At 39.4% G+C, this 20366-nt stretch overlaps 1 protein-coding gene across 1 annotated transcript in view; it reads left to right on the top strand.

Moving 5' to 3' along the window:
- MGAM (maltase-glucoamylase) overlaps positions 1-20366 on the top strand; it is a 77479-nt gene extending 57113 nt beyond the window's left edge. The window contains exons 32-48 of the mRNA XM_079785993.1: positions 1063-1191; positions 1421-1531; positions 1836-1898; positions 3478-3612; positions 4295-4382; positions 5187-5325; positions 6385-6518; positions 6628-6662; positions 6756-6872; positions 11237-11385; positions 11965-12049; positions 12922-12978; positions 13948-14072; positions 15037-15125; positions 16432-16481; positions 17075-17245; positions 19456-20366. Coding sequence (XP_079642119.1) covers positions 1063-1191; positions 1421-1531; positions 1836-1898; positions 3478-3612; positions 4295-4382; positions 5187-5325; positions 6385-6518; positions 6628-6662; positions 6756-6872; positions 11237-11385; positions 11965-12049; positions 12922-12978; positions 13948-14072; positions 15037-15125; positions 16432-16481; positions 17075-17245; positions 19456-19527 — 1749 coding nt within the window. The 3' untranslated portion in view covers positions 19528-20366. The remainder of the gene's footprint in view (positions 1-1062; positions 1192-1420; positions 1532-1835; positions 1899-3477; positions 3613-4294; positions 4383-5186; positions 5326-6384; positions 6519-6627; positions 6663-6755; positions 6873-11236; positions 11386-11964; positions 12050-12921; positions 12979-13947; positions 14073-15036; positions 15126-16431; positions 16482-17074; positions 17246-19455) is intronic.

The raw sequence follows: 20366 nt of genomic DNA, 5'->3' as shown, positions 1-20366 counted from the left end.
TCATGGCCCTCACCTTAGAGTCACAGTGATTTACCAGAGGAGGCAGACAGAGGCCCAGCTTTTTGCTAAATCATGCTTCCATTTCTGTTATTGAATTCAAAATATTTAGTCACAAAAACATCCTTGGTCCATAAGAATAAAAGAATCCCCCCAACAGTAGTATTGTTTAATTTAAAAAACTCAACCCAAATTCAGTCAGATCATTGCATGTGTAGATAGAATCACTGTTCCAACACTGTGCTGGGCTGGAGCACAGTGTTCCCTCAGCTTTGAGTTAATCTCGAGTTGAATGTAGGGACCTTGGAACTGACTTCCAGAGGAAATACATGTGAAATAAAACTCCTTCACTTCAGGACAAGAGGGGTCCAATAATCAGATAATTGGTTCCGGGAGCCAATTACATATAGTGGTCATCAAAAGTAGGTTTACAGTTGTGAGTCTATGAAACACAGGGTTTATTCTTGTATTATTATTTATTAATTATGGTATTATTCATACAAACAACTGTAAACCTACTTTTGCTACTGTATTTCATTGTATCCTATTTATTGTTTACAGTTGTTTCTAGTAATAGGAAGTGCAGCATTCACTATTTCATTCTTAATGAGAAAGCTGTGTTTAACAACCCCCAGGATTGGATATTCCAAAGCAATTACAGGTTTTGTTTTTGGTAGATTCACCATCCATGTTGTATTCCTACTGGGTAATTGACATTATGTTATTTTCTCTGAACCGGAACCACTAATAATACCAGGGCAGCTCTTGGGGAAGGTAGCAACAATCACTCCTTATATTGGTCATATACAAGGCACTTCCTCATCCACTATTTTCATTTATTCTCAAAATCAGCCCTGCTGGATAGGCATAATCCTATATTTTGTAATTTAGTGTTGTTGTTTTTTATTATTTTACAAAGAAAAATTAAAGGTTAAGTAGATTTCCCAGACCCTAGTACCTGACAAATGACAGATCTGGGATCTGAAATTCCCTACCGGTTGGGTTAGTGGCAGTCTATTCTCGTCTGGAACCTGCAGCCACTGAGTTCCCTTGTGTGTCCCCCAGGATGTGCAGTACTCGGACATCGACTACATGGAGCGGCAGCTGGACTTCACCCTCAGCCCCAAGTTTGCTGGGTTTCCAGCTCTGATTAATCGCATGAAGGCCGACGGGATGCGAGTCATCCTCATTCTGGTTTGTCCCTCTGGGAGGAGTCTTTTGGGAGTGCGAATAAGTTTTGGTGGAGAAAACTTTACACATACTGTGTTTCCCTCCATGTTATGTGCAGAGAAGTTGAGGGTAAAGAGAAGCTCTACAGTTCAGGTGGAAGGTAGTGCCTTCCCTTCGGAGGAGTTTTTCTCTTTTCTGTCCCCAGTCATTCTCTGGCTTTGGTTTTCTCACCTGACCTGTGTGTTGATTGTAGGACCCAGCCATTTCTGGAAATGAGACCAAGAACTATACTGCATTCACTCGCGGTGTGGAGGATGATGTCTTCATCAAAGCTCCAAATGGTGGAGGCATTGTCTGGGGAAAGGTATGATTTTCACGGTGACCCAGGTGACGGGTGGATCACTGTTAATTTGTTTGTGCCTGTTGTTTAACCTTTTCCATTTGGGCTTTGAGGTCAGAAGTTCTCATTTTGTCAATCAATATCTGTCCACACAATTAAGGAATTTTTAAGGAATGTATATGCACTGTGAGATGCACTTCTCTCAAATCAATCCTACGTAAAAAATCCAAGTATTATCACCTGTAGAATCATGGTTTATAACTTATTAGGAATGCTATATAAGAGAAGTTATCTCCTGCATTGCTTTTGAACATTTTTCTCTCCACAGGTCTGGCCTGATTTGCCCAATGTCGTTATAAACAGCTCTCTAGACTGGGACAGTCAAGTGGAGGTAAAGGGCCCTTTGTGGATATTGGGTGAAGTCAGGGTTGCCAGGAAGGTCTTAATCCGTTTATTTTTTTTTAGAAATGACTCAGACATGGCTGGTATTAATCTTTATTCTAATCTTCTATCACCCTGCCTGCCTACCATGTTTTCCAACCTGCCTGAGCTGGAGCTCTCTGTTTTTGGTGAAAGATTCTCTACTGGTTCCATGTTTCTACCACTATTTTCTCACAAAAAGGCATTGCTGGCCTGCCTCTCTCTCCCAGCCTCTCAGTGAAGTGGCTCGCTACCCTCTCACGTTTCTGTGAGCTGGATCCTGTATACTGATCTTCTGTTTTTTACTTTGTGTTCCTTTTTTCTTTCTTTTACCTTTTATCTAGACATACGGGTTCCTACTTGCCTTTTGTCCATTGTGTATAAAAGCTGGAAGTTCCCACGACCAAGTCTTTCTGTTGCTTCCCCTACCCTTACTACTAGCATTATTGAGCTTCCCCTACCCTTACTACTAGCATTATTCAACTCTTAAAATGCACTGGTAAACATAGAGGAACCTATTTACTGAGACATACAAAGTACCATAAAGTTCCATAGCAAGCAACCTGACCTATATAAAAATGTATGAATATTTGCTGCTACTAAGTGGCATGAATTCACAATTAGGCACTGAGCATTTATTTTACGTCGAGTTCTAAGCTAAGCAATGTGGGGGAATACAAAGATCAATCAGAAGAAAATAAAACAAAGTCCTTGCTCTCAAAGATCTTACAGTATAGTTAAGGAGTTAAACCTTGGGTCTACTTTCCAGGTTAAAATGAAAACATGACTTTTATTATTTGAGGAAATTAAGGGCAAGGTATATCTTTTTCCTAAATCCTCCCAATTTACTTGACACACAAGAGCTGTTTTCAAGTGATTCTGAAACTAGAGAAAACACAGGTGCATACTAGTTAGATGGTCTAATGTAATGAAATGAAATCTGGTTCTCACCCCCTTTCCTTAGTGGGAATGAGATGCGAGGGGATCAACTGGATGTTTCTTTCCAACCTGTTGACAGGGCACCTGATGTCTGCCACTTTCGGGCTGCAGGCTCTCCCTGGCTCATGCTTTGTCTTTGAGAAATACTTAGGAAATTGCAGGACAAAAATTGACGGTTGGGCATCTAATAAACGAGATAGTGAGTCCAGGGGTTGATTGCTACTGTTCATGTTGATACAGAGGGGAAATCAGTCTATGGATGTTTTCCAAATGCTAAGGTGGGGCCTAATTGTGCTAAAGTTTCCCCTGTACTGTTGTATTTGAAACTAGAGGCTCAAAGCACAAAAGTTGTGCAAGGGGCTCGGCCCTCGCAACCGTGGTGGCTTGCAGCCCCGGCTTCGTCTGGAAGGTTGTCTAGAAGGACGTCTGGAAGGTCTAATTAGCGTATTACACTTTTATTATATTTGAAATAAGCAAAGAATGTTACTTAGGCTCTGTTTGGATTATCTGTCACCATGTAGTACAAGGCTGTGCATGAGTTAAACTCTTAGTAAATGCCTGTTTGCTGTCTTTTATGTTTGGGACAAGTAAATTATATTTAATTTTTATAGCAATACCGAGCTTACGTGGCCTTCCCAGATTTTTTCCGTAATTCAACTGCCACCTGGTGGAAGAGGGAGTTGAAAGAACTACACACCAATCCACGGGATCCAGAGAAGAGTTTGAAGTTCGATGGCATGTGGATTGTGAGTGTTTGTGTCTGTGTACATTTGGATAGGGGTGTGTCTATCTTTGTGTGTCTAAGTGTATCTATCACTGACCTTTAATCAAGAAGGATAATGATCACCCCAGAGAGCTTTGGACATATCAGACTATAGTTCCTCCAATCAGGAGTGGAACATTCTGATAGTCCTCAGACCTTGTACCTTGCCACAAGTTCCTGCTATAAAATTTCAATGTCATTGCTAGGAATTTTTTAGAATTGCAACTTGCTTCACACCCTGAGGGAGAATTTTTAAAAAAAATCCTCTAGCCAGTCATTTTGTAGGGCTTAATTGATCTTTCTAGTCAATTCTCAGCTGAATTTAATGATTACTGGATGGTGAATGATTTATTCACTACTTCTTTCCCTCTGAATTGACAGCATGTAACTATTTTTAAAAATATGTTTATATTGATTTCAGAGAGGAAGGGAGAGGGAGAGAGAAATAGAAACATCAATAATGAGAAAGAATCATCAATCAGCTGCCTCTTGCACTCCCCTCTCCCTTTACTGGGGATTGAACCCACAACCTGGGCATGCCTTAACTGGGAATTGAACTGCAACCTCCTGGTTCATGGGTTGACGTTCAACCACTGAGCCACACTGGCAGGGCCAGCATGTAACTATTTTAAAAAGTAAGATATATCTGTGTTTGACTTTTCTAGGATATGAATGAACCATCAAGCTTTGTGAATGGGGCAGTTCCTCCAGGTTGCCAGAATGCCACTCTGAACCACCCTCCCTATATGCCACGTAAGGACCCTGGGCCTCCTCTATTGGCAGAGCCATGGCCACAAGGAGTGACCCCTGCAAGAACTTAGCAACCAGGGGCTTATCCTGACTGCTCAGGGCATATATAAGTGGTGCTTTGGTTTTGGGGAGCCAGCAACAGACACACTTCAATCACTTTACCCAGTTGGGTGTGTGCAAGTTACTGACCCCACTGAGTCAACTATTAAGTTTGTTCAGAAAAAACTTAACAGTAGTTATGTCTCCAAAGGATCCTATAGCTACAGCTTCTTTCAGGCTCAAGTTAATTCCTCCATGAGAATTTGTTATGCCACCTGTGGGTGGAAAGTAGTAGCTTCCCCTTATCATGGAGTTGATGGACTTCGGTATTACACTTGTGTTCATATCTTGGCCCCAGAAATTATTATCTCTGTGAGTTGTATGATCTTCAACAGATTCCTTGATGTTTCCCAGCCTCAGTTTTTTTATACTGTAAAAGGAGGATAATGATATCCTTTTCATAGAATTAAGATAAGAATGACATGAAATAATTACCATGTTAAAAGCCTAGGTTGAAGCCTGCCCCACAGCATTTGACAACTCTGTTCTTCCCCATGCCCTTGGCTTTCTCCTGGAGACCTCTCCAGAAGACTTGATGTTGAATGGCCTGTAGGCGCCATTGCAGCTCCCAGAGCTGAACACGTTCCTGTTCCTGTGCCTCTGGGATGGAGAGGGCCCCATGCAGATGGAGAGTTCAGTCCCTTGAAGAGAAGTCAGTGATAAACAGGATCAGAGGTGGCTTTCCCATCACTAGCTCTTTCTCCTCAGATTTGGAGTCCAGGGACAGGGGTCTCAGCAGCAAGACCCTGTGCATGGAGAGTGAGCAGATCCTGCCTGACGGCTCTCGGGTGCGGCACTACGACGTGCACAGCCTGTACGGGTGGTCCCAGACCAGACCCACATATGAGTGAGTCATCATCTTCCTTCTCTCACAACCCACAGGGGCAGCCAGTGACTGATGAACTCCCCGGGGTTTCCTCTCATTCCCTCTTCCAATGGGGTTAAAATGATTTTAATCACAACTATGTAGCCATTCTTACTTTTTGGACAAATATTCATGAGCATGGAGCCAGGCCCTGTGATCATAGTTAACAGGACAGTTTTAAATAAGGGCTGGTCCTGCCAGTGAGAGACCACAGTCCTAGTGGAGATGACATAGGCCAGTGATGGCGAACCTATGACACGCGTGTCAGCACTGACACGCGTAGCCATTTCTGATGACACGCGGCCGCTGAGGCGGCCGCATGCCGAGGATGAAACATTTGCTGCTCCTGAGGATGAAACATTTGCGAAATAATGTTTTTCCCTCAAAGTGACACACTACCCGAGTTATGCTCAGTTTTTTGGCGAAGTTTGACACACCAAGCTCAAAAGGTTGCCCATCACTGACATAGGCCATTATCACACAGTGCAGCTGATGTTATAACAACATGAGATATAAGAAGCAAAGAGAATGTAGAGGATTGGATAGCTCCTTTATTTCAAAAGTCACTTACCTCTTTTGGGATTTTTTTGGGGGTCATTCATGTTGGGATAGCAACTAGTGTTCTATTGAATTTGCCTTGTCCAATTTTGTGAGCTCGGTCCCTGAATAATAAGAATTATTCTAAAGAAAGCTTTATAAAGGAATTCACCTTCTTCCCCAAATATAGAAAACTAAGTACCGAATAAATAAATAGTAAGATTTGGTGATTACTTATTGTTTTTAGGTGATCCAGTGAGTTTATTACATAGTGAAGTCCTTTGTAAAACACTGTAAATACTCTAAAGGTATATGTGTTATTCTCTCCATCCACCTGGGATTGGTCAATGGGAACCTCACTGTAGCTCAGATTTGCCTATTTCCTCCAGTAACAGGAAACATGTTGTCACCATGGCCTGTGGTCAGAAGTTCTAGGAGGAGAAGCTTTGTGGTCTTTCTTTCCCTGTTCTAATCTCAATAATCTCCTTGTTCCCCTCCAACCAGAGCTGTGCAAGAGGTGACAGGAGAAAGAGGGATCGTCATTACCCGCTCCACGTTCCCTTCTTCTGGCCGCTGGGGAGGACACTGGCTAGGAGACAACACGGCTGCATGGGACCAGCTGAGGAAGTCTATCATTGGTGTGTGGTGGGGAGAGGAGGTGGGATCCTTGCTAAAGGATTCTCTGAAGAGTGGGTAGGAAGTGGGTCGGGAGAGGTGTGTCTGACACAGCTTTGGTTCTCATTGCAGGCATGATGGAGTTCAGCCTCTTTGGCATATCCTATGTAAGTCCCCTTTGGATCACCCCTAATCCCCAAGAAGGTGATGACATCACTCAGAAATCATCAACAGGCTTATTTTATTCCATCTTGTCTCAGACAGGAGCAGATATCTGTGGGTTCTTTGAAGATGCTGAATATGAGATGTGTGCTCGCTGGATGCAACTGGGGGCCTTTTATCCCTTTTCAAGGAACCACAACACCATCGGGAGAAGGGTAGGATGAGGGTATCACTAGGGACACAGGTCCAATTTTGAGTTGGTCATATTCCCCACCGATATCTTTAAACCCATTAAACCCTCATGTTTCTTTTCTTTTTTGATACACGTATATGTTGTGAAATGATTACCACACTTAGGTTAGTTAACACCTTCATCACCTCAGATAATTTCCATTTCTTTTTTGTAATGAGGACATTTAACATCTATTCTCTTAGCAACTTTCAAATATATAAGACAGTATTTTTAACTGTATTCACCATGCTGTACATTACATCCCCAGAAAATGCAGCAGGAGGCAAAAGTTGGTTTACAGTTGTGAGTATGCAAAACACAGAGTTTATTCTTGTATTATGATTTAATAATTATTGTATTTTCCATATGAACAACTATAAACCTACTTTTGCCCCACCATGTATTTATTTTATAACTGGAAATTTTTATCCTTTAGACTGACATCTCTCTATTTTCCCCAACACCCAGCCTCTGATTACCACCATTCTACTCTGTTTCTTTGAGTTCTACTTATTAAGATTCTCTTTCAGATTCCTATATTTTAGATAAGTGTTATCACATAGTAGTTGTCTTTCTGTGTCTGACTTATTTCACCTAGCATTATGCCATAAAGATCCATACATGTTGCTGCAAATGGCAGGATATCCTTCTTTCTTGTGGCTGGATAATATTCCATTGTGTACATATCACATCTTCTTTATCCACTCATCCATCAGTGGTCATTTAGGTTATTTTCATATCTTGGCTACTTTGAATAGCACAGCAATGGGAGTACAGATATCTCTTCAAGAGATAAATTTCAGATAGTTGGATTATGTGGTAGTCTTTTTTTTTTTAATTTTCTGAGGAACCTCCATGCTATTTTCAATAGTAGCTGTACCAGTTTAAATTCCCACCAACACTGCACCAATGGTTTCCTTTTCTCCACATCCTCACCAACACTGGGTTTCTTTTGTCTTTTTGATAATAACCATTCTAACATGTGGGAGGTGATATTTCATTGTGATTTTGATTTCTGTTTTCCTGATGATTAGTGATGTTGGACATCTTTTCATGCACCTGTTGGCCATTTGAATGTCTTCTTTGGAAACTAGAAATCAATAACAGAAAAAAACCTAGAAAATTGACAAATATGTGCAAATTAAACAACCAATGGGTGAAAAGAGAAATCATAAGATAAATAAAAAATATTTTGAAACAAATGAAAATGGAAAAACGCACACTAAAACTTACGAGATGTAACAAAAGCAGTTCTAAGAGAAAGTTTATAGTAATAAACTTCCACATTCAGAAAAAAGAAAGATCTCAAGTAAACAACCTAACTTTATATCTCAAACAAGTAGAAAAAGAACAAAGTTAACAGAAGAAAGGAAATAACAAAGATCAGAGCAGAAATAAATGAAGTAGACACCAGAAAAGTAATAGAAAAGAACAGCAAAACAAAGAGCTGTTTCTTTGAAAATAAATAAAATTGACAAACCATTAGCTGGACTTCCTATGAAAAAAAGAAAGAAGTCTCAAATAAATAAAATTATAAATGAAAAAGGGACATTACAATGGATACTACAGAAATACCAAGGTTTATAAGAGACTATTTGCCGACAAGTTGGGCAACCTAGAAAAAATGCACTAATTCCTGGAAACATAAGCATGGGGCAAAAACTATTAAAATACAACCTACCAAGACTGAATCATGAAGAAATAGAGAATCTGAACAGACCAATAATGAGTAAATAGATTGAATCAGTAATAAAAAAATCTCCCAACAAAGAAAAGCCAGATGTTTTCCCTGGAGAACTCTATCAAACATTTAAAGAAGAATTAATGCCAATCTTTCTCAAACTCTTTCCCAAAATTGAAGAGGATTTAATACTCCTAAACACATTTTACAGGATCAGAATTACCTTGATACTAAAGCCAGATAAGGGCACTACAAGAAAACTACAGACCAAAAGAAAACATATGTAAAACTTTAGACCATAAAAAAAAAAAAAAGAAAACCACAGACCAATATCCCTGATGAATATAAATCCAGAAATTAGCAGACCAATTTTCACAGCACATTGAAAGATTCACACAACATGCTCAAGTGGGGTTTAACCTTTGTGTGTAAAGATGGTTCCACATATACAAATCAATAAATGTGATATACCACATTAATAGAATGGAAGATAAAAAACATATGATTATTTCAATAGGTACAGAAAAAAAACACCATTTGACAAAATACAGAAGGGACTATTGATAAAAACTTTCAAAAAATTGGGTATAAGAGGAATGTACTTCAACATAATGAAGTAAGAGAAGCCCACAGTTTACATAATAATACTCAGTAGTGAAAGTTTAAAAGCTTTTCTATAAGATCATGAACAAGACAAGGTTCCCACTCTCACTATTCCTATTCGACATCATACTGCAAGTCCTAGTCAGAACAATCAGATGAGAAAAAGGAACAAAAGGCATTAAAATCAGAAAAGAAGTAAATTGTCTCTGTTTACAGCTTATATGATCTTATATAGAGAGCATATGAAAGATGTTACAAAAAAAACTATTAAAATTATCAATAAATTCAGTAAAGTTGCAGAATATACAATCAACATACAGAAATGACTTTTGCATTTCTATATGCTAACAATAAAACACATGTAAAGAAAACAATCCCATTCACAACAGCATCAAGAAGCAATAAGCAATACTTAGGAATACATTTAACCAATGAGGTGAAAGATCTGTATACTAAAAACTATAAGTTATTGATTGAAGAAGACAAACAAATGGAAAGATCTCATGTTTATGGATCAGAATAATTAATATTCTTAAAATGTCTGTACTACCCCAAACCATCTATAGATTTAGTGCAATCCCTATAAAAATTCCAATGGAATTTTTCACAGATATAGAAAAAAACTTAAAATACTCGTCAAACCAAAAAGACCCCTAATAGCCAAAGCAATCTGAGAAAGAAGAACAAATTTAGAGGCATCATGCTTTCTGATATCAAATTATATTACAAAACTATAGTAATCAAAATAGTATAGTATTGGCTTAAAAATAGAAACACAGATCAATACAACAGAATCTAGAGCCCAGAAATAAAACCTTGCTTTGCTATCTATCTATCATCTATCTATCTATCTATCTATCTATCTATCTATCTATCTATCTATAAAAAGAGGTAATATGCAAATTAGGCTGGGACTCCGTAACAGGTCACGACCAGACAGGAGGAGGTTGTGCATACAGGTGAGGCCTGGAACGGAGATGGAGATAGAGGTAGGGGGGCCTGCCCAAGGCGGCGTGGTGGCTCGGGTGGTCCCCGAGCGGATACAGGCGGGGGGCCAGGGGACACTGTGAGTCAGGTGTGGATCCTGGCCCCTCCGCGGTGCTGGTCCGGCCTCCCATGGCGCTGGTCCGGCCTGACTCCCGCAATGGCCGGTGCTGCACGAGTCAAGCATGTGTCCCAGTGCCCCATGGGGTGCCTCCTCACATGGCAGGAGGTAGGGTGCCTCCTTGCACAATTTCAATCACGTGCTGGGCCTCTAGTCAACTAATATTTTACACCAGGGAGCCAAGAATAATCATTAATAAAGGATAGTGTTGTCAATAAATGGTTTTCAGAAATTGGTTCCCTATCTTGCACCATTCACAAAATTAACTCAGAATGGTTTAATGACTCAGTCATAAAACTTGAAACCATATAACTCTTAAAAGAAAACATGAGGAAATTTTTTCCTTGACATTGGCCTTGGAAAATGATTTTTTAAATGGGACTCCAAAAGAACAAGCAACAAAAATAAATAAATGGGACAACTTAAAACTTAAAAGCTGCTGCACAGCCAAAGAAACAATTTTAAAAAATGAAAAGGCAACCTACAGAATTGAAGAAAATATTTGCAAATCATATATCTGATAAGGGGTTAATATCCAAAATATGTAAGGCACTCACACAACTCAACCAAAAAAAAAAAAAAAAATCCAAGTAATCTGGCTAAAAAATGGGTAGGGGAACTGAATAGACATTTTTCCAAAGGAGACATACAAATGGCCAATAGGTACATGAAGAAATCCTTATGGTTCAATGAGCCATCTTCTGTGTTCTTTAGATTATTCTTTTTGTTTGGGCAGCGTTGTAGCAAATATATCCCCAAAAAGAATGTCTTATGGGAAAATTTTATCAGCTGTCCTAGGAGAGCTTCAGTGACCCCTTTCAGTCTAATATTCTGTGCATCTTATCTATAATCATCTTTGATTTAGTTAATTGTGATTTTCATTTGTAATATGTTCAGTGACCTCAAGTCCCCTAGCTCCCCTACGGTGAGCTCTAAAACTCCTCCTTTTGTCCTTTAGAGGCAAGACCCTGTATCCTGGGATGATGCGTTTGTGAATATCTCCAAAAGTGTCCTGCAGACCAGATACACCCTCTTGCCGTATCTTTACACCCTGATGCACCTGGCCCACACAGAGGGCAGTACTGTCGTGCGGCCTCTTCTCCATGAGTGAGTGTTTAGCTGGAATCCCAATGAGTAAGGGATAATTTTATTCTATGTGGTATCAGTTGAAGAAAACAGTTCTTCCAAAATAAATTAAAGACATGATTGCCTTTTGCCATAAGCTTTCTAGGCACATGAATATGTTATCTAGCATGGTGTCACTGATAACCTGGATCTTTAATAAGAGACTATTGAATTTAATTTATTTTTTCAAAATGATACAACACAGAATGATTTCTTTCTAGATTAAGCATATAGACCTACCTATCTTTTATAGAAGCTCAGGTCATATGACATTCCAGGGGGAGATTTGAGGGATGAAGGCCATTCTTGCATTTAGGATGTGCCATGGTTAAGAAAAATGGAGATATCTGTAGGTGAGAACATGTCTAAGTCTAATTATGTCTGGAGTTTGAAGAACATAACATGCAGAAAGTGAACGTATATCTGATTAAGGTAGAAAAAATAATGTAAGGTAGAGAAGCTGGATTTCTGACTTGGGTCTGAACTTGAGCAGTTTCTTCAAGGCCTTGGCCTGGAGCCCTGTTGGCACCCTGATTATGGTACCTTGGTTTGCCTTTCCAGGTTTGTGTCAGACCGGGTGACCTGGGACATAAATGATCAGTTCCTGCTGGGCCCAGCCTTCCTGGTCAGCCCCGTCCTGGAGCCTGTAAGTATGGAGGCCTCTGATAAGCAGAGGTCCAGGTTATGAAGCCTGGTGAATGGGAGGAGGAGAAGAGGCCTGATCTGGTGGGGGTCCTAAGTGGTGGCTTCTTATTCTACCTCTGTCTCTTCCTCTCTCTCTGCGCTGAGGTCCATCACTTAGGGGTTCTGGTCCTTAGCTCCCTCATCTTTAAAATCATCATAACAGATTCTGATTCATAGGACAAATAGAAAAGGAAGAAACTTTATGGTATATTTGAAGTTATACTAATTTCTTCATTAACTGAAGTAAGGAGTGTGATCAGGTGGGAGCAGTACTGTAAAGATGCATTACAGTCCTCTGTCACCATTAAAGCAAACTTTTCATAAGGATCGTTTGAAACAACATGTATTATCTTACTGTTGAGGGGTAGGCCTTCCCTTCCTTCAGTAGGAGGTCTTCAAGTAGCAAAAGCCATTTCCTTACCTTTATTGTTGATGATTAGGCTTCTGATCAAAACATCAGTTAATTGCATCTTCTTCAAAACTTAGTGCACTAATCAGAATCTCTGAAGTATTGGCATGTAAAACTACGAAGTTTTCTTCTGCCTCAGACCCAACTTCTTTGTTTCTTTCAAAAGGGTGTATGTGGGTTAAGTCTATAAGTAGATAATAATAATTCTCCAAAATCCTGGATCCTGTAGGACTTTACAGAAGCCACAAGCGTAGGGCAGGCAAATCTCCCATTTGAAGGAGAGAAGGAAGGCTTCCCCACAGTCCTGACCTCTAGAGAGATGAAGAGTGTGGGTCAAAGGCCATCACTATTATTTTGACCAAGTTGGTTAGTCTGCCTTAGATAACTGAGCCCACTGCCCATGACTTGTTTGTGTTTGATTTTAGAATGCAAGAAATGTCAATGCATACTTCCCTAGAGCCCGCTGGTATGATTACTATACGGTAAGTTTTTCTGATTGTTTATATAGCCCAGGAAAATGGGAGCGTAGTGTGCACAGGCTTTATAATCTGACAGACCTCCGCTCACATTGTGGCCCTCTAACTCACCTGATGTTAATCTTGCACAGGTCACCTTCTCCTCCAAGTCGGGGAGAACCACTTCCTTCACAGAATTGTGAAATAACACATAAAGTATCTCACTTATTCCCTGGACTTCGTGGGTGTTCTTTCTGTGTTAGTTTTTATCTTTCCATTTACCACTACTATTCACAATGGTGGCAACACTAGTAAACACGGGAAATTATTCTGTAAACTATAGTTTTTTGTTTAATTTCCCCCTGCTGGATTGTAAGTTCATAAGTACAGGGGCCTTTTCCTCTCTTTTTATTCCACATCTCCTTCTACAGCATAGATGCTCAAAGAGGAGTAGTTAAGCGTAATTCCCCCAAGGAAAGAAAGGTCTCAGGCCATCTGTAAAATGCACACAGAAGGAAGGGCCCCACCCTTGAGCACTGGAGCGATGCAGTTGCATTTGGAAATGCAGGGTGCACACATTCTCTGTCATAGAATGTTTCTAGGCTCCTCTGAGCCCAGAAACTCACCTGGAAAAAATGGGGTCTTCTGGAGCCACTTCAAGGCAACATTTTTATTATTAATTGTATGGGGTGACATCGGTTAAAAAATTATGTTTCAGGTGTGCAATTCTATAATTGTATATTGCATTGTGTGCCCACCACCCAAAGTCAAATCTTCTTCCATCACCATATATTTGAACCCCTTTACCTCTTACTCCCCCCTCACTTCCTTCCCTTTCATAATCACCATACTGCTGGGTGAATGAAAATGTATAACAGGTATGTGTGGAAGGATCATGAACAGGCAGCAAGTTTGGAAGCGTAGATGTCTGGTAAATGCACTGTTCAGAGGTGTGTTGTCTCCTTCATCATCTCTGACCTTCTTTCTGGCCCTCAGGGTGTGGATATTAAAGCAAGGGGAGAGTGGAAGGCTTTGCCAGCCCCTCTTGACCACATTAATCTTCATGTCCGTGGGGGCTACATCCTGCCCTGGCAGGAGCCTGCACAGAACACCCGCTTAAGGTGAGTGATGGGACCAGTTAGTTCAGATCTTGGTGGAACCCACTGTAAGCAGTACTCTTGGGCCCAAAAGCAATTGTACTAAACATTTTTGTTAGTTGGTTTGTTTTTTTCATACGCTCTGCTCTTTGAACAATTATCAACAACTATTTTGGATCCAAGTGGGTGAAATGCTAGGTCTAATTAGTGATAATTGAAATGGAAGAAACTATTGTTGAAAAATTGTTTAAGCCATAATGCAGGTGATGCCTGAGATTCCTCATACATGGATTTAAAAATTCTAGACCTAAGCCTATATAATAAATAATAGCTAACAGCAAATGAATACTTGCTGTGTACCTAGAACTGCAATAGTATGGAAATTTCTATTTTTTTCTTAAAAAAATAAACAATAAACACTATAGTGTAAGTACTGTTATTATCCTCAGTTTATAGAAAAGCAAAGAGGCTTCATTGAGATCTGGGGAGCAGGCATTAATTAATTCAGAGTCACACAGTTAGTAAGTAGTTGAAGATGGACTGCAATCTATGTCTGTCTGATTTCAAGCTAAAATTCTTAGAGTCCTACTAATTTAAGTCCAAAAATTTAGTTAAAAACTGAACGAACTGAAGACAGAACTCACTATATATGTATTTAGGAAGTTAGGTCATAAAAGAAGAAAGATCACAACATCAGATCCTTCCTCACAATTGGGGAGGGAAGGAATCCAATGAGTTTGTTTATAGTGTCTGGTGGAGCTTATAGAACCTTAAAGGAAAACGCCCCTTGCTTCATTCATTAATTCATTCATTTCTGGTATGAAGTCATAGAGCAAATGGAGACAAAACTAGAAGTAGGTCACAAGTCTCTTGAAATCTAGCTCTCAGTCTTTATAGCATGAAGGACTTCCTTTATGTTTTTTGAATACTCTTAATTTGAGACTGTGGCTTGGTGTTTAACTAATGCCTCTCTTCCACTTCACTATAGCCGCCAGAAATTCCTAGGCTTCAAAGTTGCCTTGAACGATAACAGGACTGCTGAAGGTTGGCTCTTCTGGGATGATGGGCAAAGCATTGGTGAGTAAGGGTTCCCTCAGATTTATGTCTCTACCATTGACTGGGCTCTTGGATATATTATAGGCCTGCTTGTCATTTTTCATGTTAAAGCAGTTTTGCATTTTTTATATATAGCTGTTACTTTGAAGTAGTACATAGTGTGCTTGATCCTTATGCTGCATGTAAATGAAGCTTAGCTGGGAGTCTCTCACCATTATCCACTGTCCTAATCCACTGTGGAAGATAGCTGTATGGGAGCCAAAGTGAAAATTTCTTTGAACCAATTGAAATATACTTCTGTATGGTTTATGTTCAAAAGCACATTCCCTAACGCATGGTTTATTGTCCCAGTAAGAGTAACAATGCCTCTATGAACTGTTTTATTTATTTGAGGGAATTTTTTATTAGGAGTTGCAGGGATTGGTGAACTTTCAGGAGGATGGTTCAATTATTATTAGCTATTTCTAGGCCAATGCTGTCTAATCCAACTTTTTGCAGTGATAGAAATGTTCTGTATCTCTATTGCCCAAGGTGATAGCCATTAGGCATAGATGGCTACTGAGCACTTGAAATGTGACAAGTGTATCTGAGGAATTGAACTTTTAATTTTATTTAATTTTAATTAATTGTAATTTAAAGAGCTACATTTTGTCAGAGGCTACCTTGGACAGCACAATTCTCGAGGCTAGCCAATGCCCTCTGATGGAGTGAGCAGTAAGCAAATTAGAAAGAGATGACGGGTACATGGGACAAGTGAGAAAGCCACAGGGTAGGAAGTAGAGTGGGAATACCTGTAACAAGACTCTGATAAGTCCACCTTCACTGGATATGCTGAACTTCATATTTTCCCTGGACTTGTGGCATAAATGAGGATAAAAGGACAAAGAAGGCTTTTCTTTAGGTTTCTTTGTTTTCTGGAGATTACAGTTAAGAAATTGTCTGATATCTCTTAAGACAAACTGACCAAGACACCATTCTTGGTGATTGTGATTGTGTCTACATCATGTATGTTCACATGTGCGTACTTCTAACAGAAGGAACCGGGAAGTTCTGAGGTGACAGGGAAATGTTGGGAGTGGTAGATAACAAGGGAGAGAAGTGGATTAAAGGGAAACCCCATAATGCTAAGTGCCTCTGCCAGACTGCTGTGTCTACACACACACATTTCAAAGATCCTGTGCAAGTTGAGGGTGGGGGCAGAGTCTGACTAATCTCCATATATAGGTCTTAAATCACAAAATGGAAATAAGTAAAGAAAAATAAAGACAAGTAGGCAATGAGAATTCTAAGCATGACTCCAGATCGTGTTTACCTTGTTTGTTTGCAGACACCTATGAAAAAGGTCTCTATTACCTGGCCCACTTTTCTGCCATTCAGGTGAGTGTGACTGATGCTATGAGGGGGGCACTAGAGTTCTACTGGCTTAGTAGGATGCTGGAGATCATAAGGGCACAAAGTACCACCTAGAATTCCTTCACTTCTACCTTGCTAATTTGCTTCGTTTCCTTTTTCTAGACTGTAGCTAGATTTAGTATGCTCCCAGAAGTTTTCTGTGACTAGGCCCATTCATGTTTTGTCAGTAACTTATTCCAGTTTAGTGAGGCAGAGATGAACAAGCTATTTTGATGTTATTTAGCCCTTGTTCCTATATTGTCTTGGAATGTTCTGCACATTTTCTAACTTCTCCACATATAGAAAGTAAGGTTCCTGATAGCTGAGACCCTTTATCTCCTTGGACTTCGGGGCAATTCTGGAGACCCTGCAGGTGCTTTTTAGTCAATGAAAATTTAGATGGTAGTTGGAACAGGTGATAAAGTCCTGAAATCATGGTCTCTACTACAAGGACACAAGGTGGTAACTCTGAAGTTGTCTTACCTCATGACCTGCATTTGTGCCTAAAAAGAGGTGGGAAAATTTTGAAAAAATTTTGCTTTATTTTTTTCTGGTTTCTTTTATCCCTAATTTGACAGAATACAATGACGAGTCATGTAATTTTCAACAAATACATCACGGATACAAACCCTTTGAATCTGGGCTACATTGAGATCTGGGGAGTGGGCAGTACCTCCATTTCCAGTGTCAGCATCTCTGTGAATGGCACGGATATAACACCCACCTTCACCTACTCCGCTACATTAGAGGTTTGTGACCAGTGAAAAGTCTGAATGGTATTTCCCAACCCTGAGATGCAATGTGAAATGCCTGCCTCTTTTTTTCTAATGACACCCTCTCCTGCAAAGCTTCTGTTTTAAGTGTGTCAACATGGACAGCATAGTGATGGAGGGGAAATCAGCCTTTGTCATTTGGGATTGAGGGTCTGGGTCCTTAACTTCCTTTTTTATTTTATTTTATTTATTTTTTTATTTTTTGCTTAATCCCTTCACCTTTTTCAAGGAATTTATTTATTTATTTATTATTTTTAAAATCTTTATTGTTGAAAGTATTATCTATGTCCCCTTTCCCCCCATTGATCTCTTCTAGTCCGTCCCTTCCCTCCCCCGTGCCCCCCCCCCCAGGACTTCACCGCTCTATTGTCTGTGTCCATGGGCTATGCATATATGCATACAAGTTATTTGGTTGATCTCTTCCCACTCACCCACCTTCCCTCTGAGTGGTCCTTACTTTCTATGCATGTCTGCTTGTTTGCAAAGCTATGTAAAATCCTGTGTTTTATTCCTCATTTCTGCCTCAGAGATCTTGATAGCTTGAATTACCATATTTTATCAGTTGTAAGATACCATTAGTTACAAGTTACCCCATTATTTCATGTGCCATAAAGACAAAAAAAAAAAAAAGGGACAAGAATATGACCCTAACCGGTTTGGCTCAGTGGATAGAGCGTCAGCCTGCGGACTCAAGGGTCCCAGGTTCGATTCTGGTTAAGGGCATCCCCAGTAGGGAGTGTGCAAGAGGCAGCTGATCGATGTTTCTCTCTCATTGATGTTTCTAACTCTCTATCCCTCTCCCTTCCTCTCTGTAAAAAATCAATAAAATATATTTTTTAAAAAAGAATATGATACTGAAAATTCTATTTTGAACTTATAGTTTTGTAAAACTCTTTTAGACATAGATTTTTATCATTTAAACATGTTAAGTGATAATAATGGGAAAAGTTAGGTAGTGATACATGGGCATTGATTATTCTGCCATCAAAGTGACTTAGAAGAGGTAGATTCTGAATTTGAAGAAATATTCGAAATGCCTTAACCAATGTATATCACATAATTTTTCTATTTGTTATTTAAATATTTAAATCTCTTAGTATTTTATTTATTATTTAAAAGATAACTACATGGCACTAATGGGTTAAGGCATTTCCCAGATACTATCCCAGGTGGTGGTGCTATAGAATTTTATAAAACTCTTGTACTATTGTCCATAAGATTTTCTCCCAAGCCACTAACATGTTTATACAAGTGTTTATCTTAGCACTTTCTTGATCTTACTGTCAGCCAGGAGTCATATTCCTTCCTAAAATGATCCTTAAGTGGTTTGCAGTTCATTCATTCAGAATACCAGTAATAGCAAAGACGTTCATGTTTGCACAGATAATAACAATAGTCATGAGTGCTGGTTGGCTCACAGTTATTCTAAGGCTGTTGATTGCAAGACACATTATGATTTCATGAATGTTAAATATGTGAAAACACTGCCTTGGGATTAATGAAGTGGTTCTAACATCTCTCCTCATGGCAAATAGGATCTTTCCTTGTGTGCTTACTCCTTGCTTTCTCCTGAACTATTTTTCTTCCATAATCCTCTCTGATTACAAGACCTGCAACAAGTTTTCCTTCAGTTTTGTATTTCTTTTTGTTTCCTCATATTTGTGGTTTTCTTATCAACCAATTTCCCCAAACTTTATCAAGAGCTCATAAAGGACTTCACCTGTTTTTGTTGCTGACCAACTCATGGACTGCACATATGGTGAAACTTTATGGAAAGTATTTGCCTAGAAAAAAGTTGGAATATTGGACTCTCATTGGCAGTCATCCAGGCACTGTGAGGGATGAGCAGAGGAGGAAATAAAAGGGGTGCTTTGAAGTAAATCAACACTCCAAATAAATAGAAATGAGGACATTTTCTCCAATTTGTCTGTGGGATTGTGTCTCTATTGTGGCTGCATAATGCATTATTTTGAGGCTTGTTGTCTTGTCACTATCACTGAATGATCTTTGTCTTATAAAGAATTATGAAAGACACTCGTCATCTGAAAATTTGAGATCAGTCTGGAAACTAGGCAATGAATTGTGAAAGTATCAGTGTGTTATGTAGACCATTGGCTCATCTCTTGATTTGTTTGCAGGAAGTTTCAATCATCTAATGCCCAATACTTTTCCTTGGTTCCCAACAGGTGTTACATATTGATGTGACCAGCAGAAACATCAGCCTACATAATTTCACTTCATTGACATGGAAATTTTAAGAGCAAGATTCTATGAATGACTTTGAAACTACTTATACTTCATGCTTATAAAATTATTGTGTGTTGCTAATTGGTTCATGCCCACTATGGATAAAATCTTTTATTAATTTTGTTATATGTTTTGTCTATGCCTTAACCCTATGGGATAGGCAATAGGGAGGTGTTGAAAATCAATGGGTTATCTTAATGTCTCTATGTGATTAGTATGGTATCTATTGTTCATCATTCAACATTTACTGAAGATGAACTTGGTCCATGGTGTGTGAAGTGTGTGTGTGCATGTGTGTAACCAGGAAATAGGTCCCACTCTCTTGCTAAGTAGACAAGAAAAAGCTTGCCAGGACAGTTTCAGGCCCTGGAGCTAACATTCCAAGAAAGTATCCAGAAAGCCAGAACTCATAAAAGATATCTGTTGGTTGGTTTCAGGGAAAGAGGAACATTATGTTGACAGCAGGATAGAAGGGAAAGAAAAGGCAAACACAAGGAAAATTAAACAGGAAAGATGAGTGGAAACAGATTGTGATAAAAGTGATCATGACAAATGAGAAGACAATATTAAAATATCAGGAAGATTAGTGTCAATGGGAGGAGAAAGGAAGAACCAACTCACTTGAAAGCAAGAAGAAGGGTTAGGGGAAACCCTTAACATATGGGAGTAAGGGTGAGGATGGAATTTAAGCAGGCAAAACTGAAGGAAGGAGTTTGAATGTAAAAAATAACTTATTTTTGCAGTGGTGTTCTTTAAAATATGTAAATCTTTCTTCTCTTTTCTGTGCCTAATGTATATAACCACAATTTACACACGTGCATGCAACTTCCATGCCAGAGCCAAATAAAAT

The sequence above is a fragment of the Cnephaeus nilssonii genome, assembly GCF_951640355.1.
Source record: "Cnephaeus nilssonii genome assembly, chromosome: 12".
Lineage (NCBI taxonomy): Eukaryota > Metazoa > Chordata > Mammalia > Chiroptera > Vespertilionidae > Cnephaeus > Cnephaeus nilssonii.
This window is presented reverse-complemented; position numbering and strand designations above follow the sequence as displayed.